The 20,881-nt window shown below is 36.9% G+C and overlaps 1 protein-coding gene across 3 annotated transcripts in view; it reads right to left on the reverse strand.

Annotated features, from left to right (window-relative positions):
- The window catches only part of LOC124175967 (5-hydroxytryptamine receptor-like), a 52,250-nt gene that overhangs the window by 25,385 nt on the left and 5,984 nt on the right, over nucleotides 1–20,881 (reverse strand). For all 3 annotated transcript variants that reach the window (XM_046556670.1, XM_046556671.1, XM_046556672.1), the window contains one exon: nucleotides 9,870–10,248. In XM_046556670.1, coding sequence (XP_046412626.1) covers nucleotides 9,870–9,993 — 124 coding nt within the window. In that variant the 5' untranslated portion in view covers nucleotides 9,994–10,248. The remainder of the gene's footprint in view (nucleotides 1–9,869; nucleotides 10,249–20,881) is intronic.

The raw sequence follows: 20,881 nt of genomic DNA on the forward strand, positions 1-20,881 counted from the left end.
TTCCGAAAAGGCTTAACTTCGAAAAGTCAAAGTTCCGAAAGTGCGAAAGTGAGATAAATTTGAAATCTGAATTTCAGTTCTGTGGATTTCTGGCTTGGTGAAATTTCACCGCTTTGATCTTTCTTCGTTTTGGATTTACGATATTTTTATTTTCGAAATTCTGGTCATCCTGATTTTCGGTTTTTCTGATTTTTCACACCCACTCGTTGTGTAAACTACGCTGTGCGAGTATGTTTTAACTTTCGGAACTTTGCTCGATCGGAACTTTACTTTTCTAAACTTCGTTCTATCGTAACTTGAATTTTCGGGATCTTACATTTCGGAAGTTTGAAACGTCGGATTTCCGATCATTCTACAAACAAAAATAAAAGCTTTGTTTCATTGGTCGAAGTTTCGCTACGAAATAATTCAAAATTGAGCGTTTTCGAAACTTTTCAAAATCGGAACTTCAACCCCGCCCCAGCCGAGTCACGTATTTTGTCATTGTTTTACTGTATAAAGTTTAAGCATTGCTACAATTTAGAATCACTAAATTCGTAGTGATAAAGTCATTTGTTTTGGAATCAATCGAATCAGCAAGCTTATTCTCATAACCATTAATAACCTTTGTCCATAAGTCGTGTTTCAAATAAGATGTGAATGTGGATGTATAATTTTTTTTTTCACGTTTTACAATTCAATTGATCTTTTCTGAGATAGTTTGAATAAACATATTTGAACATTTTTCGCATAACTTGTGTCCCTTATTCATTGAATCGTTTGATTTCTCTGTGTTTATCTAAACGTCCATAAATTGAGTTTAAGATTTGTATATGCAAAATACGAACCCCAGAAAGTATCGTCACAGCTACGTACCATAATACTAAATTTTTCAACCGATATAGATAAGATAAATTACGCCTGGAAGGGATAAAGATAAAGATACTCGGCAAGCTTTTTAAAACAAGGCATGTCTGGAGGATGATAGGAATTTTTCAAAAAAATTTCTTCACATCCATCCCGAAAATCAATTCCATAAACGTCGCCATAGGTACGTTTATTATCACATCATATGTAACTCGCTGTATGTTATACATGTATATATATATATATATATATATATATATATATATATATATATATATATATATATGCATGTATATATATATATATATATACATGCATACCGACTCGTTATCGTATTCCGTTATATCTTTCTACAAAGAGATTGTTCCGCTTCACCCTCGCCGCACGTCGAAAGATTGCCTACGGGTGAAATCCAATTTCATTCAAAAATATATACTTTTCTGACGTAGCTTTCTACGCTTGAATCAAGTATCGTTACATCCATTATGTATATTTGACGGTATATTACACGTCATTAGAAATTCATTTCAAAAGATTCGTCGCATGCGTACAGCTCTATTTATAAATCTATATACATATAATTCGTATAGTAGTAGAGAATTAGAAAATCCAGCTGATCCACGTTAAAATTGGCTAAACGGTGCAATTTTGGGATTTGAAAAAAAGCAACAATATAATTCTGTCTGTTCGTGAAGTCGTTTCATTACAATCAGAAATAATTTTTCTCCACTTGATCAATTTACGCTGTGATTTCAACTTTTGTCATGAAAGGTCAGATATAATCGTAATAATTATTATTGCTGCTATTATTACTATTTTTTTACACTGGAGTACATTTTTACCACCCACGTGTCGAGTATAATCTTGATCACGTTTTAGCTGAACTAAAAATTTATCTCACTGTTACACATATCTGAAATAATCTGCATTATGACGATATTCCTGAAGAACAACATTTTTAGAGCATTTATTACCGAAAAATACGCACGCGTTTTCGGATTCCGTTAAACAACGGCTCGTTTTATTTGTGGAAAAATTCTCCAAAAATCGTCCGAGTAATGTATTTGCGTGTTGCTAAATTACAAGATTCACCATCGATAAATTAAAAAGATTTTACAATTCTGATTTATTCTACCAATTACCAAGTAAGCGAAGAGAAAATTTCTCTCTGAACTATTTGCAATTAATCTATTACTTTAGATATTTCATCAAATTTCGTCACTTTCGATTTGAAACTTGCGATACCTGCTTGACCAAACTAGACAGTTTTGAAAAAATGAATAACCTGTACGAAGCGCGATCCATAAATGGTATAGATTTTTTTTTACAGCCTTGAAAATTGCGTTGTACATCATCAACGTTGCGGGAGATTTGCAATGACGTGGTAAAAGGGAGAAAATGGTCAGGGTGACAGGGATTGAAGCAATTCCATGGGATTGAAGAGATTAAACAACGCACCTCCGGCTCCGCATGCAGGCTAATCTTGGTTTTATTAGTTTCCTTTCATTCGGTTCGACACGTGGGGCACAGCTTTGCTTTTGGGAATTATTCCGCACCCCCTGCGGTGCAGGTACGTAGATACGTGTGAGTGAAATGTTGAAAGGTAAAACGTTGCAGCGATATCAGCAGAAATTCCCGCCGGCTTGTAACGAGGAAAATGTGAATAAATAAATCAAAAGAAAAAAAAAAAAAAAAAGCAAAAGAAAATGTAAAAATAAATAACACCCGAACGAAATCGATTCGAATACATCACTTTGTTAGATTAGACTCGTTCGGGTGAATTTAACATTTTTCATCCGACGGTCAACCGGCGGGCATTGTAAATACCAGGATGCACTGATCGACCTGATCGCGACATGCGGCTTGTCCAAAGAGTTCCGATCAAATTACCCAACCCAACCCAACCGAATGATTGGTAGCTCAAATGGAACCAGTTCAGCACTGGAGGGTAATTTCAATACACGTACGATTGCAATATATCATTTCGTCCGTTCTATTTACATTACATATATTTATAGGGAAAATTCCGTGTCAAATCGACACCAAAGATTTTCCCTCAACATTTTCGACTCGCTGGAACGATTTTTCATACGATTTTACGGATTCAAAAAAGGTCTACGGAATTTTTTCAAATTTTTCCCTCCAGCCTTTAATTTTCTATGATTAATCAATTAAATACAAAAGTGGCATTACTTTTTTTTAATCTCTTTTACGGTCTCAAAAAAACGCTCCTGAATTTTTTCAGATATTTCCCTCCAATCGTTAATTTTCTGTGATTATTCAAATCTATTTAGAAATTGCCATTTTTTTTTTTTAAATTTCAAAATTCTTATTTTTCATTCCCATTATTCTGACACCCGTTCCACGATGGGACTATTTTTTCTTTCATCTTCTTTCGGCACTTTTAACGTTTTGAACAAACGAAACACCATGTTCCAATGTTTCGAAAATTCTCAAAATCATTGTACGCAAGGAGGCGCACGATTTTTTAGAATTTTTCGAGAATTTTCCAAACGTTGAAACATGGGACGGGTGTCAGAATAATCGGGATGAAAAATAACATTTTTGAGATTTTTAAAAAATGCCAATTTTCAAACGGGCTTGAATAATCGTAGAAAATTAACGTTTGGGGGGAAAAAAAGAAACTGAAAAAATTCAGGAGTTCTTTTTTGATACCGTAAAATCGTATGAAAAATCGTGAAGCGAATCGAAAATGGTGTGGGGGAATAATTGGTCGAGGTGTCATGGAATTCCCCATATATATATAGGCAACATTTGAATACGAAACGCACGTGAAATTCTTGTAAATTTATATGCGGATACACGCGTGCAGCCGAACGTGCTAATTTGCACAGTGGTTACCCATCGGCACGCGATCTGATATATTTATTACAGTTTGCGTATTGTCAGTTTATATTTCCCAACGGCTAGCTAATTATAGGAAAAGCGATCGCAGCGTTGTTTATTTTTTTATTTTTTTTTTCATTTTTTTTGTTTTTCTTCCTCATTTTCATTTGCAAGTATCTGTATAATCAATCATCTTACGTAACGATTATTTGCGAAGGTATATCAATATGAATGTTTGTTACAAAGAAACTTTGAATGCATGTTTTCTGATCGTTTTTAAAACAAACTCCTTGAATTTAGCACGTTTTTTCACGCGGATTAATTGCTACTAAAGAATTGATATTCGAACCGATGATAATTGCAATTCTTCACAGTGTCAGTTTTTTATCGTTTTCTTTAGGCTGAATTGAAAATCCTTTAAATCTTTGAGTCGTAAATAAATGAGTATTTCTACCAGCTATTTCATATCCATTTTTTGTACATTCAGAGAACTTTTCAACATATCTTCTCGCTTTTTTCTGCTATTTCTGATAATATACTAGTGGGTTTCTAACACTTGAGATTAGTCATTGTAATATAACGTAAATTATTGTTCTCAGAAACAAATTGACTGAAAAATATCGTGAAAATTGAAGGGATAATTGATTTTCGAAAAAGTTACCCATATACACGTACACATGTTTTACATAAATTATAAGTTTTGCGGGTCGCTGATTACGAATCTGTAATCGGATTTCGAAAATTCAAGATGGCGGGTCAAATATGTCTGCGCGAAAATTTCAAATTCCATAGAATCAGGAGAAAAAACTCTGTCCGGGAGTTTTTCGGGTCACTGATGACGAATCTGAAGTAAGATTTCGAAAATTCAATACGGCGACTGTAATCAACGACCCTGAAAATTTCTGCACAGAGTTTCTTGATCGGATTTAGTTGAATTTCAAATTTTTCTCCGCCATATTGGATCCACCGCTTTGATTTTTTTAAATCTGATTCCAGATTCGTAATCACCGCAGATGTCAAATATCACAGACTACTATGTTCTCATGAAAATTGCCTCGGCACAATAACGTTTAACTCAAAGGAATAAACTCCATGAAATTCCGTTTCTGATATGGCGTAATTTCCGGTAAAAACAAAAAAAAAAAAATTCGGAACAGCATCTTATCCAGTCGCACTTTGCGTTAATTCGATGAAATCAGCGCAGTTTCACCAAACGACAGAAGTTATACATCCGGAAAAAATTCTTTCGTATTTTTTACCGCTGTACGTCGATCGGTGAATACGAAAAATCCTTTCTTCGTGTTCGATACGCGGCTGATCCGACGAAATCTCTCCGTCCCGAGCGCATGTCGGCATATGTCGTGCAAGTGACGTTGGTAGGGCCTGCAAAGTTACACGGGTCGGTTATAACTTGGATATTCTAGGTCTGTGGGCAGCGTGCTTTGGAGATAAACCGAGTATCGTGTCCCGTCAGATGCAGCATATACCACAGCTAACAGGATGGCTGACTGGTTGGTAACCGTATAGGCACCTATGTAACCGTATATAATGTGTGGGTACAGCCATCAGTGCGGTGTCTGTATCAATGTTGCACGAAGAGGTATCGTCTTGGACGTGAAGCCGTTACGGCGGCTCGGGAAATGTCACAACGACACTTGCGAGGATGAAACTTGAATTTGGGAAATTTCGGCGCTGTTGCAAAAAGGCCTCGATACCTAAATTTGACACTTTGGTTCGAAGTGGATCGATGAAAATCTCCTCAAAAGCACAGGTCTCTGAAGTTTGCTTTGAATTTTATTTAAAATATGCTTGGTTGGGTGGTTTTTCATCAGCTTTTAGTCTTGTAAAGTAGACCGGTGTCAGTTGTAAGAGGGTGAGAGGGAGAGTCCGCCATATTGCGGATAAAATGTGAACCAATTTGGACATTTTTAAGGAGTTACTCATCCTGCTTTTGTTCGCTAACGTTTTGCAGAATTTATTCAAATTTTACTTATGATCGGGTGGAGTTCAAGTTGCGAATTTTAAAGTTTCGAAAGCGCCACTAATTTCGAATTATTTGGTCGGGAAACTTTAAGTGAAAATATCAAACTTTTACAAAACAACGAAGTTTCGAATGATCGGAAACCAGAAGGTTTAAAGTTCCAAAATATAAGATTCCGAAAAGTGAAGTTCCGGCAAAGTTAAAGTTCAAAAGTTAAAACATACTCACGTAGCACAGTTTACTCGACGAGTGGGTATAAAAAATGAGAAAATGAGAACGACTAGGATCCCGAACGTGAAAATATCGAAAATCTAAAACAAAGTAAGATCAAAGTGGTGAAATTTCACCAAGCCTGAAATTCACATTTCAGGGCTGAATTGACCAACTCTAATTTTTATTCCTACTTTTTGACATTGTTTTTCCACCTATAAAGCTCCTGAATTTTTTTTCCGAACCTTGGAACTCCGCAGTTATTTTGTTCGTTCTAAAAATTTTTTCACAAATATTCTGTACTTCGTGAGGATAGTTTTGAACAGTCAGTTTGAAACCGACTACGATTCGGTTTCAGGGACGCGGAACGATTATTGTACACATGAATTAATTTTTTTTATTTTTTTTTCTTGTACTTGTGTCATTCATTACTTCACGTACTACATAATTTCGCAAACTTTGGATATATTGATGATTTTTGAATAGTACTCTCGAAAAATGTATAAGATTCCGTCGAAGCGATTCTCAAACTTTCTCTACTCAAAGACTAACATAACTCAAAAACCGAACAATATTTCAGTTTTACCACATACCTGTTTCAAATATTTTTCTACCAATGAAACGATAAAGGTTGCTCAAACATTTTCTCATTTTCGTATTCAAGCATTTATTCTTCTTCGTACGGTAATAAAAAAAAAATGTGGGAAATTTATGTGAACGTGGTTCAGCCTTTTTATATTGCAAGGACTAGCATATTTCCAAGGGATGGTGGACATAAATAAATTCGGATTTACACTGACGTGAATTAGTCGGATTTGAAGGAAAGCTCACAATTACGCGTCTGAATGTGACCGACTGTACTTCGCGTAGTATTTTTCCCAAGGTCGCGAATTTCTTCGAAGGTTCTAAACGGTCTCGGCATGTTTCAAATACCTTTATCATTATCCTTGTCCCTCTTTACGCCCCTTCAATATCCGGGTAAAAGCTCATATGGATCATTCAATGGCAACCATTTTCGAATTTCCGACAGACAAATAATATGTTGCTGCTAACGCAACGTTACAACATTTTTCTTCTTTTTTTTTCAAAACAATCCAATTCACAAAACTAATAAAAGAGTCTGAAGATTTAAAGATTTGATATAATATTACAAAGCAAAATCGATTCATTTTACTACATCAACTAAATTTTTCTTTATTCAACTAACAATAAACAATTTTTCATTTCACACTTGCATGCAAATATTTCTTTTCGTTCGAATGAAATTCAGTTGAAAGTCGACCATTTCATTAAATCAAACGAACTCAAGTCAGCTAAAATTTTTCTTCGGCGTTGAATTCGATCGCGAAGACAACATCTTAATTTTTTAATCTTGTAATCGTCATAATTTACGTATCATTAATTTTTAGGTACAATTTCGGAAGGGAAATATTTTCCGTAAGGAACAAGAAGAACAGAAATGCTTTCACCGCTCACGAAAATTTCAGATAACGTACGAAAAAATAAATTGGAATTTTTGCGGTTTCGGTATCACCAATCGAATAACTTTCTTCTTTTATCGCTGAATCAGACGCGAATCAGCCACTCGAAACGACGATAATTCGTCCGGCTGTATAGAAGAAACCAAACACGCAGACAGAAAATCGCCCCAGGCATTTTCACATCTATACAATAAATGTATATGTAAGGTATAATATGGACTGAAGTAAGAAATTGCGTGACAAGGTAAAGTAACGCATAAGAGCAAAGTGATTGGAGAAACGTATAAAAGAAAATTACCCCTCTAACCGAAGGCTAATGGTACACCTATGATAGCCGAGCACTCAATCCGATGAGAGGTTCCTATGTATACGTACACACACAACTATCATTGAGAACATCTTCACCCAGAAAGTATACCACGCACGTTGCATCGGCAGTAACAATGAGCGAAAAGCTGGTAAGTGGAAAAAAGCGAATCAATTAAAGTGTCGAAAAGTGAAAATATGGACTAAATATCAAAATATGGAATCACAAGCAGAAAAAAATCGATTCGCTCAAAGTGGAAGTTGAACATCGTGACTTGAATACGTAATTATTTTTCTGTTATAAACCATTTTTATTATATTGTTAATATTCTGGCTTTTACATTCTCAATTATCAGATATATAATATTCGATTGAATTAACTTGTAAATTTTTTACTTTCTCGTGAGTTGATCAGTTGAATTATTAATCACCCCAATCCCAATCAATAATGTTATGTGTTATTGTTTAGATTTGGCATATTATGATTTCATTTTTCATTAAAAAAAATCCGTCCAATCTTCAATTTTCAGTTATCGAATGGATTTTGTCAACTATCATTGTACGTGGTGATTTTTTGTTCCAATGCACCTATTTTTCGCTATTATCGAATCCGGATTATCGCTCCTGCGATCACGCCACCTTTTTAACATGTGACTTTTTTTCGTTAAAAGTGCATTCAAAGTTGTTTTAAATCGAGTCTAACCTTCGAGTTGAAACGAACTTTGAAAAATCTTACTCCGTGCATTAATGTCGATAAAAATTTCGCACAATCGATCACATAATCGACGATTTAGAATCACAAGGCATGTGAAGATATTCGGAAACTGCTATCAATTCATCGCGGTATAAAATTCCTGAAAGTTCCGCCAGGAATCTCTTTGAAGATGCCAAATATTTATATAATCGTAAAATTCTTGTCAAAAATCACGTACAATATTATAACGCACTGCCTTCTTTTATCTTCCCGTCAAATTTGTTTCATCCGAGATAAGCGGGCATCCCTTTCTTTTCCTGCATCAAGGGGATATAATATATATAAATACGCCCAGTGTGAAACAACGTGCGGATTTTCTACTCAGCGTTATCAAACGTCAAATTCAGGTCCAGTTGGTCGGGAATTTTACGTTTAATCCTATTTTTTTCTTCTTCGTCTCATCCTTCTTTAATTTTACAATTTATTGTAGAAAATTTCTTGACAGATACGAAAACTACATGGTTTCAAATAACACACCCTACGATGCTCTTCAGCTGTGCAGTTCATCTTCTCCCTCTCGAATATCCGATGAAAACGGTCACCTTTTTCCCGATTGTTATTTCCATTGTTTTTTAACGTGAATTTTGAACACATGCTCCATTTCCAGCTCCGATCACGCGTTCATAATACTACTCAATTCGTTCGGCCCGCTATAACCGATCAGTGGAAATAAATGAAACGGACGTACGTTTGGCCGCGGTGATTCTGACAATCACAGGTTCAACTTTTTCCACGAGTCGGTTACGTTGGCAATGCAAAATCAGACCGCAGCGCCATCGCCGGTCGGTTGCGGACTAAGCTCAGTCTCTGTAAACGTAACATAACCATGAACGTCGAATTTGGTACTTTTGGGTTAGATTCGACGATCATGTGTTGTATTATATTTCTTACTGTCAAATTTTGTGTTTTTAGGTTAGATTCGACGGCCATGGGTTATATTATGTTTCGGACTGTCAAATTTCGTGTTTTTGGTTCAGATTCGACGATCATAGGTTACGTTGTGTTTCTTATCGTCAAATGTCATATTTTTAGGTTAGATACAACGATTGTTGGTTATATTATGTTCCGGACTGTCAAATTTCGTATTTTTGGGTAAAATTCGACCGTCATGGGTCACATTGTATTTCGTACTGTCAAACTTCGTGTTTGTAGATCAAATTCAACGATCATAGGTTACGTCATGTTTTTTATCGTCAAATCTCATATTTGCAGGTCAGATTCGACGGTTATGGATTATGTTATGTTCACAAAGATTGAGCTAGTTCCGCGACCGGCCGGCGGTGGCGCTGCGGTCTGATTCTGCATTGCCAACCTAACCGACTCCTCGAAAAAATGATTCTTCTCAGAATCGTTGTAGCCATGTATACCGACAAGTTTTCCGACCTTTGCATGGATAAAAGTTTCTTAATTATTCATTCGTGATGCAATTTTCGTCGTTACTCACCGATCACAGTCGTCAGGATCATCAGGCCCAAAACGACGGCCGTAAATATCGCCGCGAGATTACTGGCCGCATTCTCCGTCGACGTGGTCGAAGCGTTGCCGTCGGTGCTAAGATTGCTCTCCATGATCGTTGCTGTGCAGCATCCGGTCGAAGGTTGGATCACTCGCTTCCTTCTGCAATTGTCGCTATTTTCTTTCGACCGTCATTGCGATTTTCTTCTTTCTTTTCCAATTCGCCCCTCTTATATTGTTCCGAAAATTTCGCCTTGACCTCGTCCTCTTTCTCGTAGTTCGATCGCGTTATCCCAGCACCAAATCGTCGAAATTGATGGTCTGCAGCAGGTCCCTCTGGTGCCGACAGGAACTGACAAACTGCCAACCTGCAACGTCATTTTTTAGTTTACAATATGAGTGAGACATCTGGCGTCCTTGCGTTGCCTTTGTAACAATGATAAAAACGGAAAGGATGAAAAACGGAAAAGAGAAGAGAAGCTGCTACGATTTATAAAGGCTGCGATGCTGTTCAATTTCAGCAGGAATTAAAAGTAAATAGCAAGAAGAGAATCCAATATCAAGAGGTCGCTTCCAGAACGCAGAATTTTCTCGTTTAATAATGAAATTCGTTGATATTTTAATAAAAACGACTTTTTTGTTTCTGCAATGACTAAAAAACACGCAACTAAAAATTCTTCTTCAGGAAATTTAGATTATGGTGTTGCGAGAAAAATATCAAATCTACTCGATGTTTCGTAAAAACTGTTAAATCGGTCACGTAACCTCGAAACACCTCGTGTATTGTCGTCATAAAATTGAGGAGCACGTGACTGGAATATATTTATTTGTGCAGAGGTCCTGTGAATATATGCGGTATAAACAGACAAACCCCCGAACGAAATTAATATTTGACACAAGAAAACGCTGACACTACGAGATCCGACAGACGATAAGAGACTTTTAATGATACCGCAAATTCAAAACACCGTCAGCTAGTTATTATAACGAGAATTATCCACATGCAATGGGAACCGATGGACGTATCAAGACTAATTACGTGTATGCAGGGAAGTTTGGAAAATACTGGTATACACATCTCATATTTTCGGACGTAAATCACGCACCATTTAAATATTTATTATGATTTTCCACCGATTAGGATTGAGTTCCAAATCCAACGAATTCGAATATGCTCATTTGACGTACAGATATTGACGATTTCGGAATGAAATATCGTCCAGTAGAAAATTATAGGCTCGTGTAAGAAATATTTTTCGTTGATTTCTCGATAGCATTTCACGCGATTCTAAATATTCTAAAAAACAACACATTGTGTCCCTATAAAATTGTTTTCCTATAGAATGTGCCGATCGCCCTTATTTATTACACATACAATCCACATTCAGATAACAGCAAGAATAATTTTTATGTTTATTTTTTCTGTTTCGATAAGGAAAGGGAAATTGATCGCTAATTCTATAGTACAAACAATACGATAAGTTCCGAGCTCTGTACATTCGATTAGTAGTAAAACTGGGTAACTACGTGTATTTTCGATTCGACATTAAAATTATAAAAGTATACAGTTGCTCTGATTTTAAAAATGAAAATAACGAAATCAAAGTTTCTGTTGCATGCATAATTTGACACTGGATTTTAGAAGGAGAGAATTTTTTCTTTTCGTTCTCGTTTTCGGCTCGTTGAATCGTGTTTCCGCAATGAAATATCTTTCCGCGTACCCAGGCGAAACTGCAGCGATTCCCGATAATACCTAGGCAAAACGGCAAGGCTGCGGAAAATCGTTGAACAAGAGCTGGCAGCTGGAGAAACGATAAATTTTTACGATCAACATTTTTTACCCGCACTGCAGCGAGTCGTGTATCAGACGTATACCAATCGCTACCACTTTTCATAACGTTATACAACGTAGATATGTTATTTCTGATCGGGGGATAAAATGCAGAATCACTGAATGCAAAGCAACGTCACGCAAATGATAGGCAGTAAATTCAGACCTGAATCAGTTTGCAGAAAAATCGAGTGAAAAATGGGAAAATTCTCCTGATGGGAAGAACAAATGAACAAACATATTTGTCAATGTACAGAATTGTTCATCGAATCAGCGTAAGGTGTGAAAGTGTTAAATGCCTTTCACTGTTAATGACCTAAGTTTATAATTGCATGAAAAATTCACATCGATGCACAAGAATGGAAAAATAACTTTATGTCACTTTGTTTCTCGCATCAACTATAGTTTTAGTTTTAAACTAATGAAAGTAGTTATTTTTAATATTTACATATGGATATATTGCGATAACGAGCACTCAGTTATTGCACGAAATGAAAATCAGTAATAAAAAATGTTGTTTTCTGCCGATTAATAATATGGTATAATTTTCTCCACCGACCCGTAAACTTCCAGAACAGATGGATATAATTTCGAGAACAGCTGCGATTATCGAAAAATTAATTTCCGCTCTCGCGATATTTTCTTACCCGTAGTATATGATTGTGTGTGTGTGTGTGTGTGTCTGCTCCCGTTTCTCCTGACGCGTAATTAGGTAATGAGCAGCAGCTCTGTAGAATTTCCGGAGGCACGTTTTCACGACTGTAAAATATTTACGATCGTTTACTTGTATTATCGCCATAATTTAAGAAATAGAATAATAAACTGAACTAATGAGTATCGAAGCGCGAGTGCGTAATATTGAACTAATTACACCATCGGGTCGTTAAAAATTGTACAACGAATAAATTTCAAGTTTCAAGTTAATCGGGGGACGAGTAAAAGAAATTCAGAAAAAGCACACGTAATTCTCTCTCTGTCTCTCTCTCTCTCTCTCTCTATCTTTCTCTCTCTTTCGGGCTTTTGAATAGCATTACGCGCCTGGATACGTGAGGTAAATACGAAAGTTTAAAAAGATGTATGAAGACGTGGTTATCATTCCTAGCTTTTCCTCGCTCCGCTCGGACGAGAAACGCCACAAGTAAGTTTCAACGTAAATTCTAATTCAACTTCTAAATTATAGTTTCATCACATTCAAGTTAACCGTTCTCAAACACATGTATATCTGCGGACAATTTCTTTCGAGCTTAATTTTCCCCTCGGTATAATAATTCTTAATCTCAAAGTAGTAAAAATTCTTCGTGATCCTGAGAATCCCCGATTATTAAGCTTTACAACTTAACTGTACCCTCTATATGTCTAGCTTTGCATCTGCGTTAAGGGGATTTGTCAGCCTTTTTTTGCTTGAACTTCAAATAAAATTTGAATAACTGCTATTGTTACAGGAAGATTTACAAATAGGTAACGATTACACGGCGAAATATTTTGAATAAAAAATGACCCATAATTGTTCAATTGAACTAATTTTATTTGAAACGAAGTTTTTCAATACTGTCTACGCGGTGAGAGCGAAGCTGCTGCAACGATTTTCGTGAAATTGGACACACGCTTTATTCTGCAGCGTAATCTTAGCAAGAACTACAAACATTCATGTAACAATTAGACTCAGTGAGTCGTAAGAAAATAAATTCAATACATTCTTAGTTTTTATTCTTATACAATATAAACGAGTATTTAAAGATGTGTTCGAAAAGTTAAGAAATCGTCCAATTGTTCGAAAGATTTTAGAGAATTGCACGACAAAGAGGAAATTTTTGAAATGTGACGTAACAAGAAAACTATGTACAAGTAAAAATTCATTTAGTCAACGTTCGTAAATAAACTAAGTAAATGATAGTAGGGACTGAGTAAATTTCGTTTGTTAATTTATTTCCTGAAAAAATGATCAAATAATTGTGCATAAGTATTTATTTCTTTTTTCATTACACAATTTCTGAATTCAAATTTACCATCAATTTCACCCTGATTCGGCACTGCTATTGGAGAAAAAAAACTCTTGCCTCAAACGAAAAACTCGAAAAATTTCATCAGATAAAACGAGGAAATTACCGCCGATGAGTTTTATATCTATAAATACTCAATTTTCAAATTAATCGCTGAAATTTTGATGAAAAAATTTCGACCATGAAAGCTCCGGCTCGCGTATGAATACACAAGTATGTATAGTCAGTCAATATTTGAACTGACATCGAATAACGGGGGAAACATTGTTTAACATTAGTCGAGCATCGCGCTGCAAGAGTTTCAAATGGCTTGTTAATCAAGGGCGAGAATCTCCGTTATTCGAATTTCATTTTGTAGGTACAGACCGTTGTAACCAGCAGCAGCTCATCCGGCGAATCGGTGATTCGATATATAGAACCGCATTCTATAGCCAAATGAAACACTTGTTGGTTCTGGCAATCTGCCAACTCGTACAACCCCCGACCACCCTTGAAAATGCTCGGGAAATACTCAACGCGACATGACACACCAACAGCCTGCAGCACTGATCTGTCGGTATGATGATCGGTAATCTTTTGAAAACTACCTGAACTACCGACTCAGCAGTGGACATGTTCTTTTTTTTTTTTCTCACTGTAATTTGTTCGACTTCTTTATTGAGAATCATTGTTTTCAGTCGAGGCCGGTTCACAACATGTGCTGTTTCGTGCAAGTGAACTGTATTCGTTGATCTATTATCAGCATAGAAATTCCTGTCGAGGCGAATAGGATAAAAACGTACCAAAGTGGAAATTTTTGCATAATTGGTAGAATGGTTTTTACGAAAATCCCCAGTAAGACAAATAGAAAAATATGGGACCAGAACTGCATTACCGACCGTCGGCTGGTAAGGTAGGAATTGAAGAACTGACAGAGCTGAGATGGTCGGTAATGCAGTTGCAGTCTCGTACTCTTACATCCTATATACTATCGTCACAGAGCAAATTTTACCAAATAATACTTTTTGGAATTTGAGTTCATTGAACGCCTCTTCGTCCACAAAATTTTGGATACCGCGCCAAGGTGTGAGAAAAAAAAATGCAACAGGGTATTAAAACAGAAATATCTGCCGTTCAATCATGTAGAGTATAAGGTATAATACCCATGGCCTTTGACCCGATTGCGATGCCCCTGAGGTTGCGTGCACGTCGCTTATCTGTTCGTTTTACTTCAATTACAGGCTGTACAGGAGCCGGGCTTACAACTATTATTCAGAGGCATATTGCACGGTAATTACCAGTTACCACTTTGTTTTGTCAGGTTGTACACACAACGGAGAAGTACACCAGCTCACGTCCCGGCAGTGAAGCGTGGCACCAACAGCGCGTATAAACGTTATGGTAATGAAGATATGCTGCCGTGATTATGGTACCACAACCTTTGTTTGTGCGAGGATATGTCGGTGGATATAAGGCAGGTATTTGAAAGCACAGCGAAACATTCCGGAGGCCGGAAGTGTCGTACGTCACTCATAGTCAGGAAGCTAGGCTAAGGTGGTATGATAAATGCACCACTGGGTAATCACTCCAGTTGTTTTCTGAAGGTCGGGTTGATTTTCGCTGGTAGTTTTTAGGTGTACCGAACACTGTGTTGGACGATTGAGCAGATAGAAAAGGAATGGATTCGAATTGAAACACTTGGGAGAGGAAAAACTACAGGCAACGTATCGAGGATGACAATGAAATTTCGAAACTGTGAGACTCTGAGACGTACCACTTGAACAGATTTGGATTAGATTGTTTGATTTGTTAAGATTTTATGGAAATTCGAAGGACTTCGAATGAATTAAATAGACCTGAAGAGACGTCTAAGTAAGATTTCACGGAACTTGAAATTATTCTAGTTGACTTCAAATCAATCGATGACATGGATCCAAAAGACACCCTACTCACAACTTCAAAAGAATTTCAAGGACTTCTCAAACTCAAGTGTGGTTAACCATTACGCAGGAAATAATCTCATTGATTCTTAAATATCCGAATCACCACGCTACGTATAAATTTTCTGTCTCAATATATAAGATGGGGAGAACTCAATATGGAATACTTTTTACGATGGAGAAGTGGAAGTAATACAATACGAAAGTTATTTGAATTTACGGATGACGTTATTCTTCGAACACGAGGTGAGAATAAAAATACACCTAGGAAGAGAATATCAATTCTTTACTCGCGCTTTCTTTCCTGCAGCGATGAAAAGAAAGTTTTCTCCAAGTTTGAGGGTAACATAATATAGTAATAACGATGGTAGGAATAATAAAACCAAACTCACAGAAACCAAAATTTCGTACATTGAATTCACGCAACTTTTCCTAACTATTTTTTGGTCGTGATATAACAGTCGACGATGCGATGATCCAAGTTTTAGTCGAAAGGAAAGTTTTTTCGTTGAATCACAGGCAACTTTGGACCATCGACACGGCTGCTTCTACATCGATGTGCAAAAATCTAGTCGGTCGTGACAACATTTTTCTTCTCGGTGTCAAGTCGCGGAACTTCTATAATAAACATATCAATCTTGTCCGACAAAATCGCCGGTGAGGTTTTTATTATCGAACCAGCTTGTGCACCACAAATATCAAATTTACCGAAAGAGACGTTGAGACGTCAAAGAAATCTCTTTGCCTTCATATTCTCAAAAATTGAGTACGTTACTTCCGTACTTTCACGTAGTATCAAAAAAACATATTCGGAATTCTAAATATATGTTGATACAACAAGAGTTCAACATGATTCCAACGAATTGTAATTTTGCATTATTTGAAAAATAGCCAAGATTTTAACTCTTTGTGATAAAAATGACGTCATGAAAGCTCTATAAATGATAACGTTGAAACTTTAGCGTGGGTGGATTACGGTAACGCATTTTGCACGGTTTTAGCTTTCATGTATAGTATATTGATGTAGCTGAATAGATAGAGACACGGAGGTCTGCAGATTCATAACAAACTGCGGATATACACAAGTAAATATAATGCATAATGCAATTGAGCTACCGCGAGCTTTCGCTTCCGGGTTAATAATGAATTTCAATATCCCCGGCAGCCTCTCAGCCGAGGGTTGAAGACCGAGTAAAGCGAGCTCAGCGACTGAGGTTATAATGTAATGATTCGACCGAAAGCTTTACACTTCCATACTCTCTCCCGTTTTCTGTCTTACCTTTCCTCATTTTTGATGGTACTTTTCCTTGTATATTCGAAGATGTATACAGCGTGAATTTCTAACCACAGAATAGTCCATCGTCTGCTATAGTTTAACGCGCATGCGCTGCAACCCGAGAACAGTTCTTCGCCAGGGCCACCAACCATCTAAAATTTAGACATCAGTTCACCGCGATGTACATAACCTGAAAAATTTTTTACGGTTTTCGGTGCTAAACACAATTGCCAGCGTCTACTGTCAAAAAATTTGAGGTTACGTTCATGACGGTTGATTACCCTGTCATATAAGTGCTCTTGGATTGCAGCTTATGCGCATTAAGCTATAGCAGATTACGGACAATTCTGTCGTAAGCAATTCACACTGTATATGTATACAGTGTTCGTACTTCGTGCTTTCGGAATTAAAATATTTCTCTGTCATGCGATACCAAAGGATAAGAAACATCGACTTGGAACACTGTTCGCGTCGAATCGGCAGCAATTTATTCACATTCGATGTATCGTGAAGTTGAAAACTGGTCACGTTTCAATTTCATTCAATCGGACGTCTACGAGAATTCGCAGCTCAGGAATCCAAGATCAGGAATATTCTCGAAATTTTGCCGTACAACAAAACAGCACTTTGCTTCTGAACGAAAGCTACAGAGCAGGACGTAAGCTGCCTTTGTGAAATTTTGTTGCTGAGGCGGGAGTTTTCTGTGAACGTCACCGCTCAGTTCCAATAAATAGACAACATTTTGAATACGTAGCAACACAAATCGTAACCTAGGCTGCTGAAACATTGTAGTCGAGCGTTGAGTTTCATAGAAAGCTCACGACGCAACGTAACCTAAGCGGAAGTTTAGAAACACGTTACCATCAGTTATTATAATCTCCGTAATTATCAGAGGCGCTGTTGTATCCCAGGGGCAATATTACTAAAGTTAAAAAATTTCTACAGTGAAAGCCTGCAGTCCCCCACTCGACCATACACATACACACACACACACACACACACCCAGATGCTGGCGTATTACGTTCGGTTAACGACTGTGACGTCAGGTTACTCGCTAATTAACCAAAGTTACACTATATGCGAAACTCAGGCGACGATTCATTAATGAAATAAACTATTTAATGATTGAACCTCTTTCCTACAATTATAGCGAGCGACGACTGTACGTATGTATTATACATATGTAATATGGCCTGATCCTGAATTCTGGTTCAACAATTATTCATGCGACACCAACTCAGACCCTGACCCGGTTTTCCTGGGACAAATTAAATTATGTACTTCGGGTGTTCAGTTTCGGCAAAGATTTCGTTCTCGTTTCAAGTTCCGAGATCCCGCGCAGCGTGGGAGTGGCTGACTGAACATGGCGCCGAGATCAGCGATCAGCCGATCGTTTTCGCTTAATTGAGAGAATTCAAAGGCATTGAATTATGCTCCGTGCGTTATGTTAACTTGAGTGAATACGGAGTAAAATCAAGTACGAAAAACACTTTTATAAACACGTACGAACAAAAATTGTCGCAGTATATTTGCTGCTGGCTTGTATCTAACCTTAATAAAAAAATCCTCCACGTGTTATGCTTATGGCACTTGGTTTGGATGTAGAGGTTAGTTTTGCACGTCGAAATGTAAAGTTTGAGACTCTGCAGCCTCCGTTTATCCAACTTATCTTATTTTATCTGTACCGAGGTTGTCACTTTTTAATGCGTCACCTGGTGGAAGAATATGAAACTGATGCAACCAGGCTGACAGCTCACAGCTGACCGTCGACCGTATTTTTTCGCGTGTGGATCGTGGAACATGTAGATTATCGATTATGTTTCAATAATTTATGCGTCATGAGTAATTTAAAATCCCAAGAATTCCGATTTTCCACCATTAAAATTAAAAGCTCAGGTTATGTCGTGATAAAATGTCGCCGACAACCAGGCTCTGACGTCACGAGGACATTTTCCAATAAGAACGTGGAAAGCTGGTTAGACAAGCGTGTGGAACGTATTAATCGAAGGTGTTTAATTCACCTGAACTGGTTGTGATAAAATTTATAGTGAACCCCGAGGGGGAAGCTGGGTATGGATCTTTCGGAAGGTGCAGGGTATAACATGAAGCTGGGGGACTAGTCGACGAGCCATTCATCACACCCCCGAAGATATATGCCTAAGATATAGCTCGGATTAAGCCGCGGGCACAGGCGGACGTGGTTATAAAACTTTCACCCTCGGGTAACAATATCGGCTGTATAAAATAAGGATCCTTCAGAATCTCGAGTTGCTGCATTTTCTACCTCTCTCTTTCTCTCTCTTTCTCCTCTTTCTTTCCAGCCCTGTTTGCCGATATTCAAATTTATTATACTCAAAAGATCCGGTTTGTACGTGATTCGATTCGCTCTGCAAACTGCTTAATGTCTATGGGCCATTCCCTGTCGAAGTCCCCCCCTTCACCTCCATTCTCCTAACTCTTAAACGCACTTGCGTTTTTTGTTCACAACTTTTTCTTACCCGCCGTTATTTATTTATCAATTACCTGAGGATTCACGACTGTTTCAATGTTCTTATAATTATTATTATTACGAAATTTTCATATATAAAATATTATCAGCCATTTCCAAAAGTTTAAATTGATTTGATTTCGTTATCTAAAACTGTTTAGAGTAATATCTCATCCATTTGGTAAATTTGGTATCAATCACTTCGATTATTCGTTTTGTTATACTGATGAGTAAAACAAAATAACATTTACTGAGATGGAACAATTTTTTTACGGATTTCTATCGCACATGTCATTAAAGTCAAAACACCTTTGGTGCAATGAAGTTTCTTGAAACTTTGAAGCACGACAGGGTTTCTGATCAAGCTTGTGTTTCTATTAACTTGTAGCTAAATCCGGTATTTTATTTATTGCTTCATCAATTTTCCGAGCTCCACTTATAGTTAATACGGTTATTGCCCAGAAAACTGGAATCAACAATCACTTCAAAATACAATTTATTGAATTTGTCGATATAGCTTGAAAGTCCAATGTTCATTTCGATAAAGTCAGTTGAATATCTTCTTCGATATTTCGCACAGCCAATGTAACAAAGTAACCAGTATCGTGATAAAATATTGATAAAAGTTAACCGCACGAACCCGAATGGAATGAAAAAAAAAAATAACCATATATTGGATTTAAAAACTGTTGGAAAAATCTCCGGAAATATTATTTGCATCACAAATAAAACAACTATCGAAATGATTCTGAGCAAATTCGAATAACACCAGCTGATCATCAGACGAGAAAAAAAAGCCTGCCAAGTATTACAAAACGAAGTAAATTGTTATTTGAACAGTGAGTCGGTAATGTCAACAATCAAAAATGGTATCTGCTGAAATAAAATTACAAATAGACGGAGGTGAATTGATTTTTTTTATATTTATGTAAAGTTCATTCAAAGAAAAACGTCGATTTTGCGATGACGTCTAACTGCAGTTGATTTTACCCTAATTTTTGGAGAAGATATGTCAGCTTTGTGTCTCAAAATAAACGCAATTCTTTCTCGCCTGAATCATTACATCAGAAACACGTGCGAGTTCATAACTGTTCATACCTCTGTACAAATTGAATCGCAAAAAGCGTAATAAAGACGGGATAAGAATTCTTGTTATTGCTATACTAATTACGTAACATGTAATTAAAACAACCCCCAGTTCAACCCCTCTTTCTATTCTACGTTCTACAAAGTCTTGTGCAACCGTTCCTTTGCAGGCACAATTAAGCCTGATTACAACTGTGAAGTAACTTTCAAAACGTGGTGCCGCACTCAAACCACGTATTATGCGATTCACAATGCAGACCCATAAACGTTGCAGATATAGAACTGTGCATGTTTAATCATTTAATACACTGGGGGCTGTAATTCAGTTGTGAAATTGAACGAGAACAATATATAATTAGAAATTCTCCTCGAGCTTTACGTGACATTAGAATTCAGCCTTG

Source organism: Neodiprion fabricii, chromosome 2 (genome assembly GCF_021155785.1).
Source record: "Neodiprion fabricii isolate iyNeoFabr1 chromosome 2, iyNeoFabr1.1, whole genome shotgun sequence".
Classification (NCBI taxonomy): domain Eukaryota; kingdom Metazoa; phylum Arthropoda; class Insecta; order Hymenoptera; family Diprionidae; genus Neodiprion; species Neodiprion fabricii.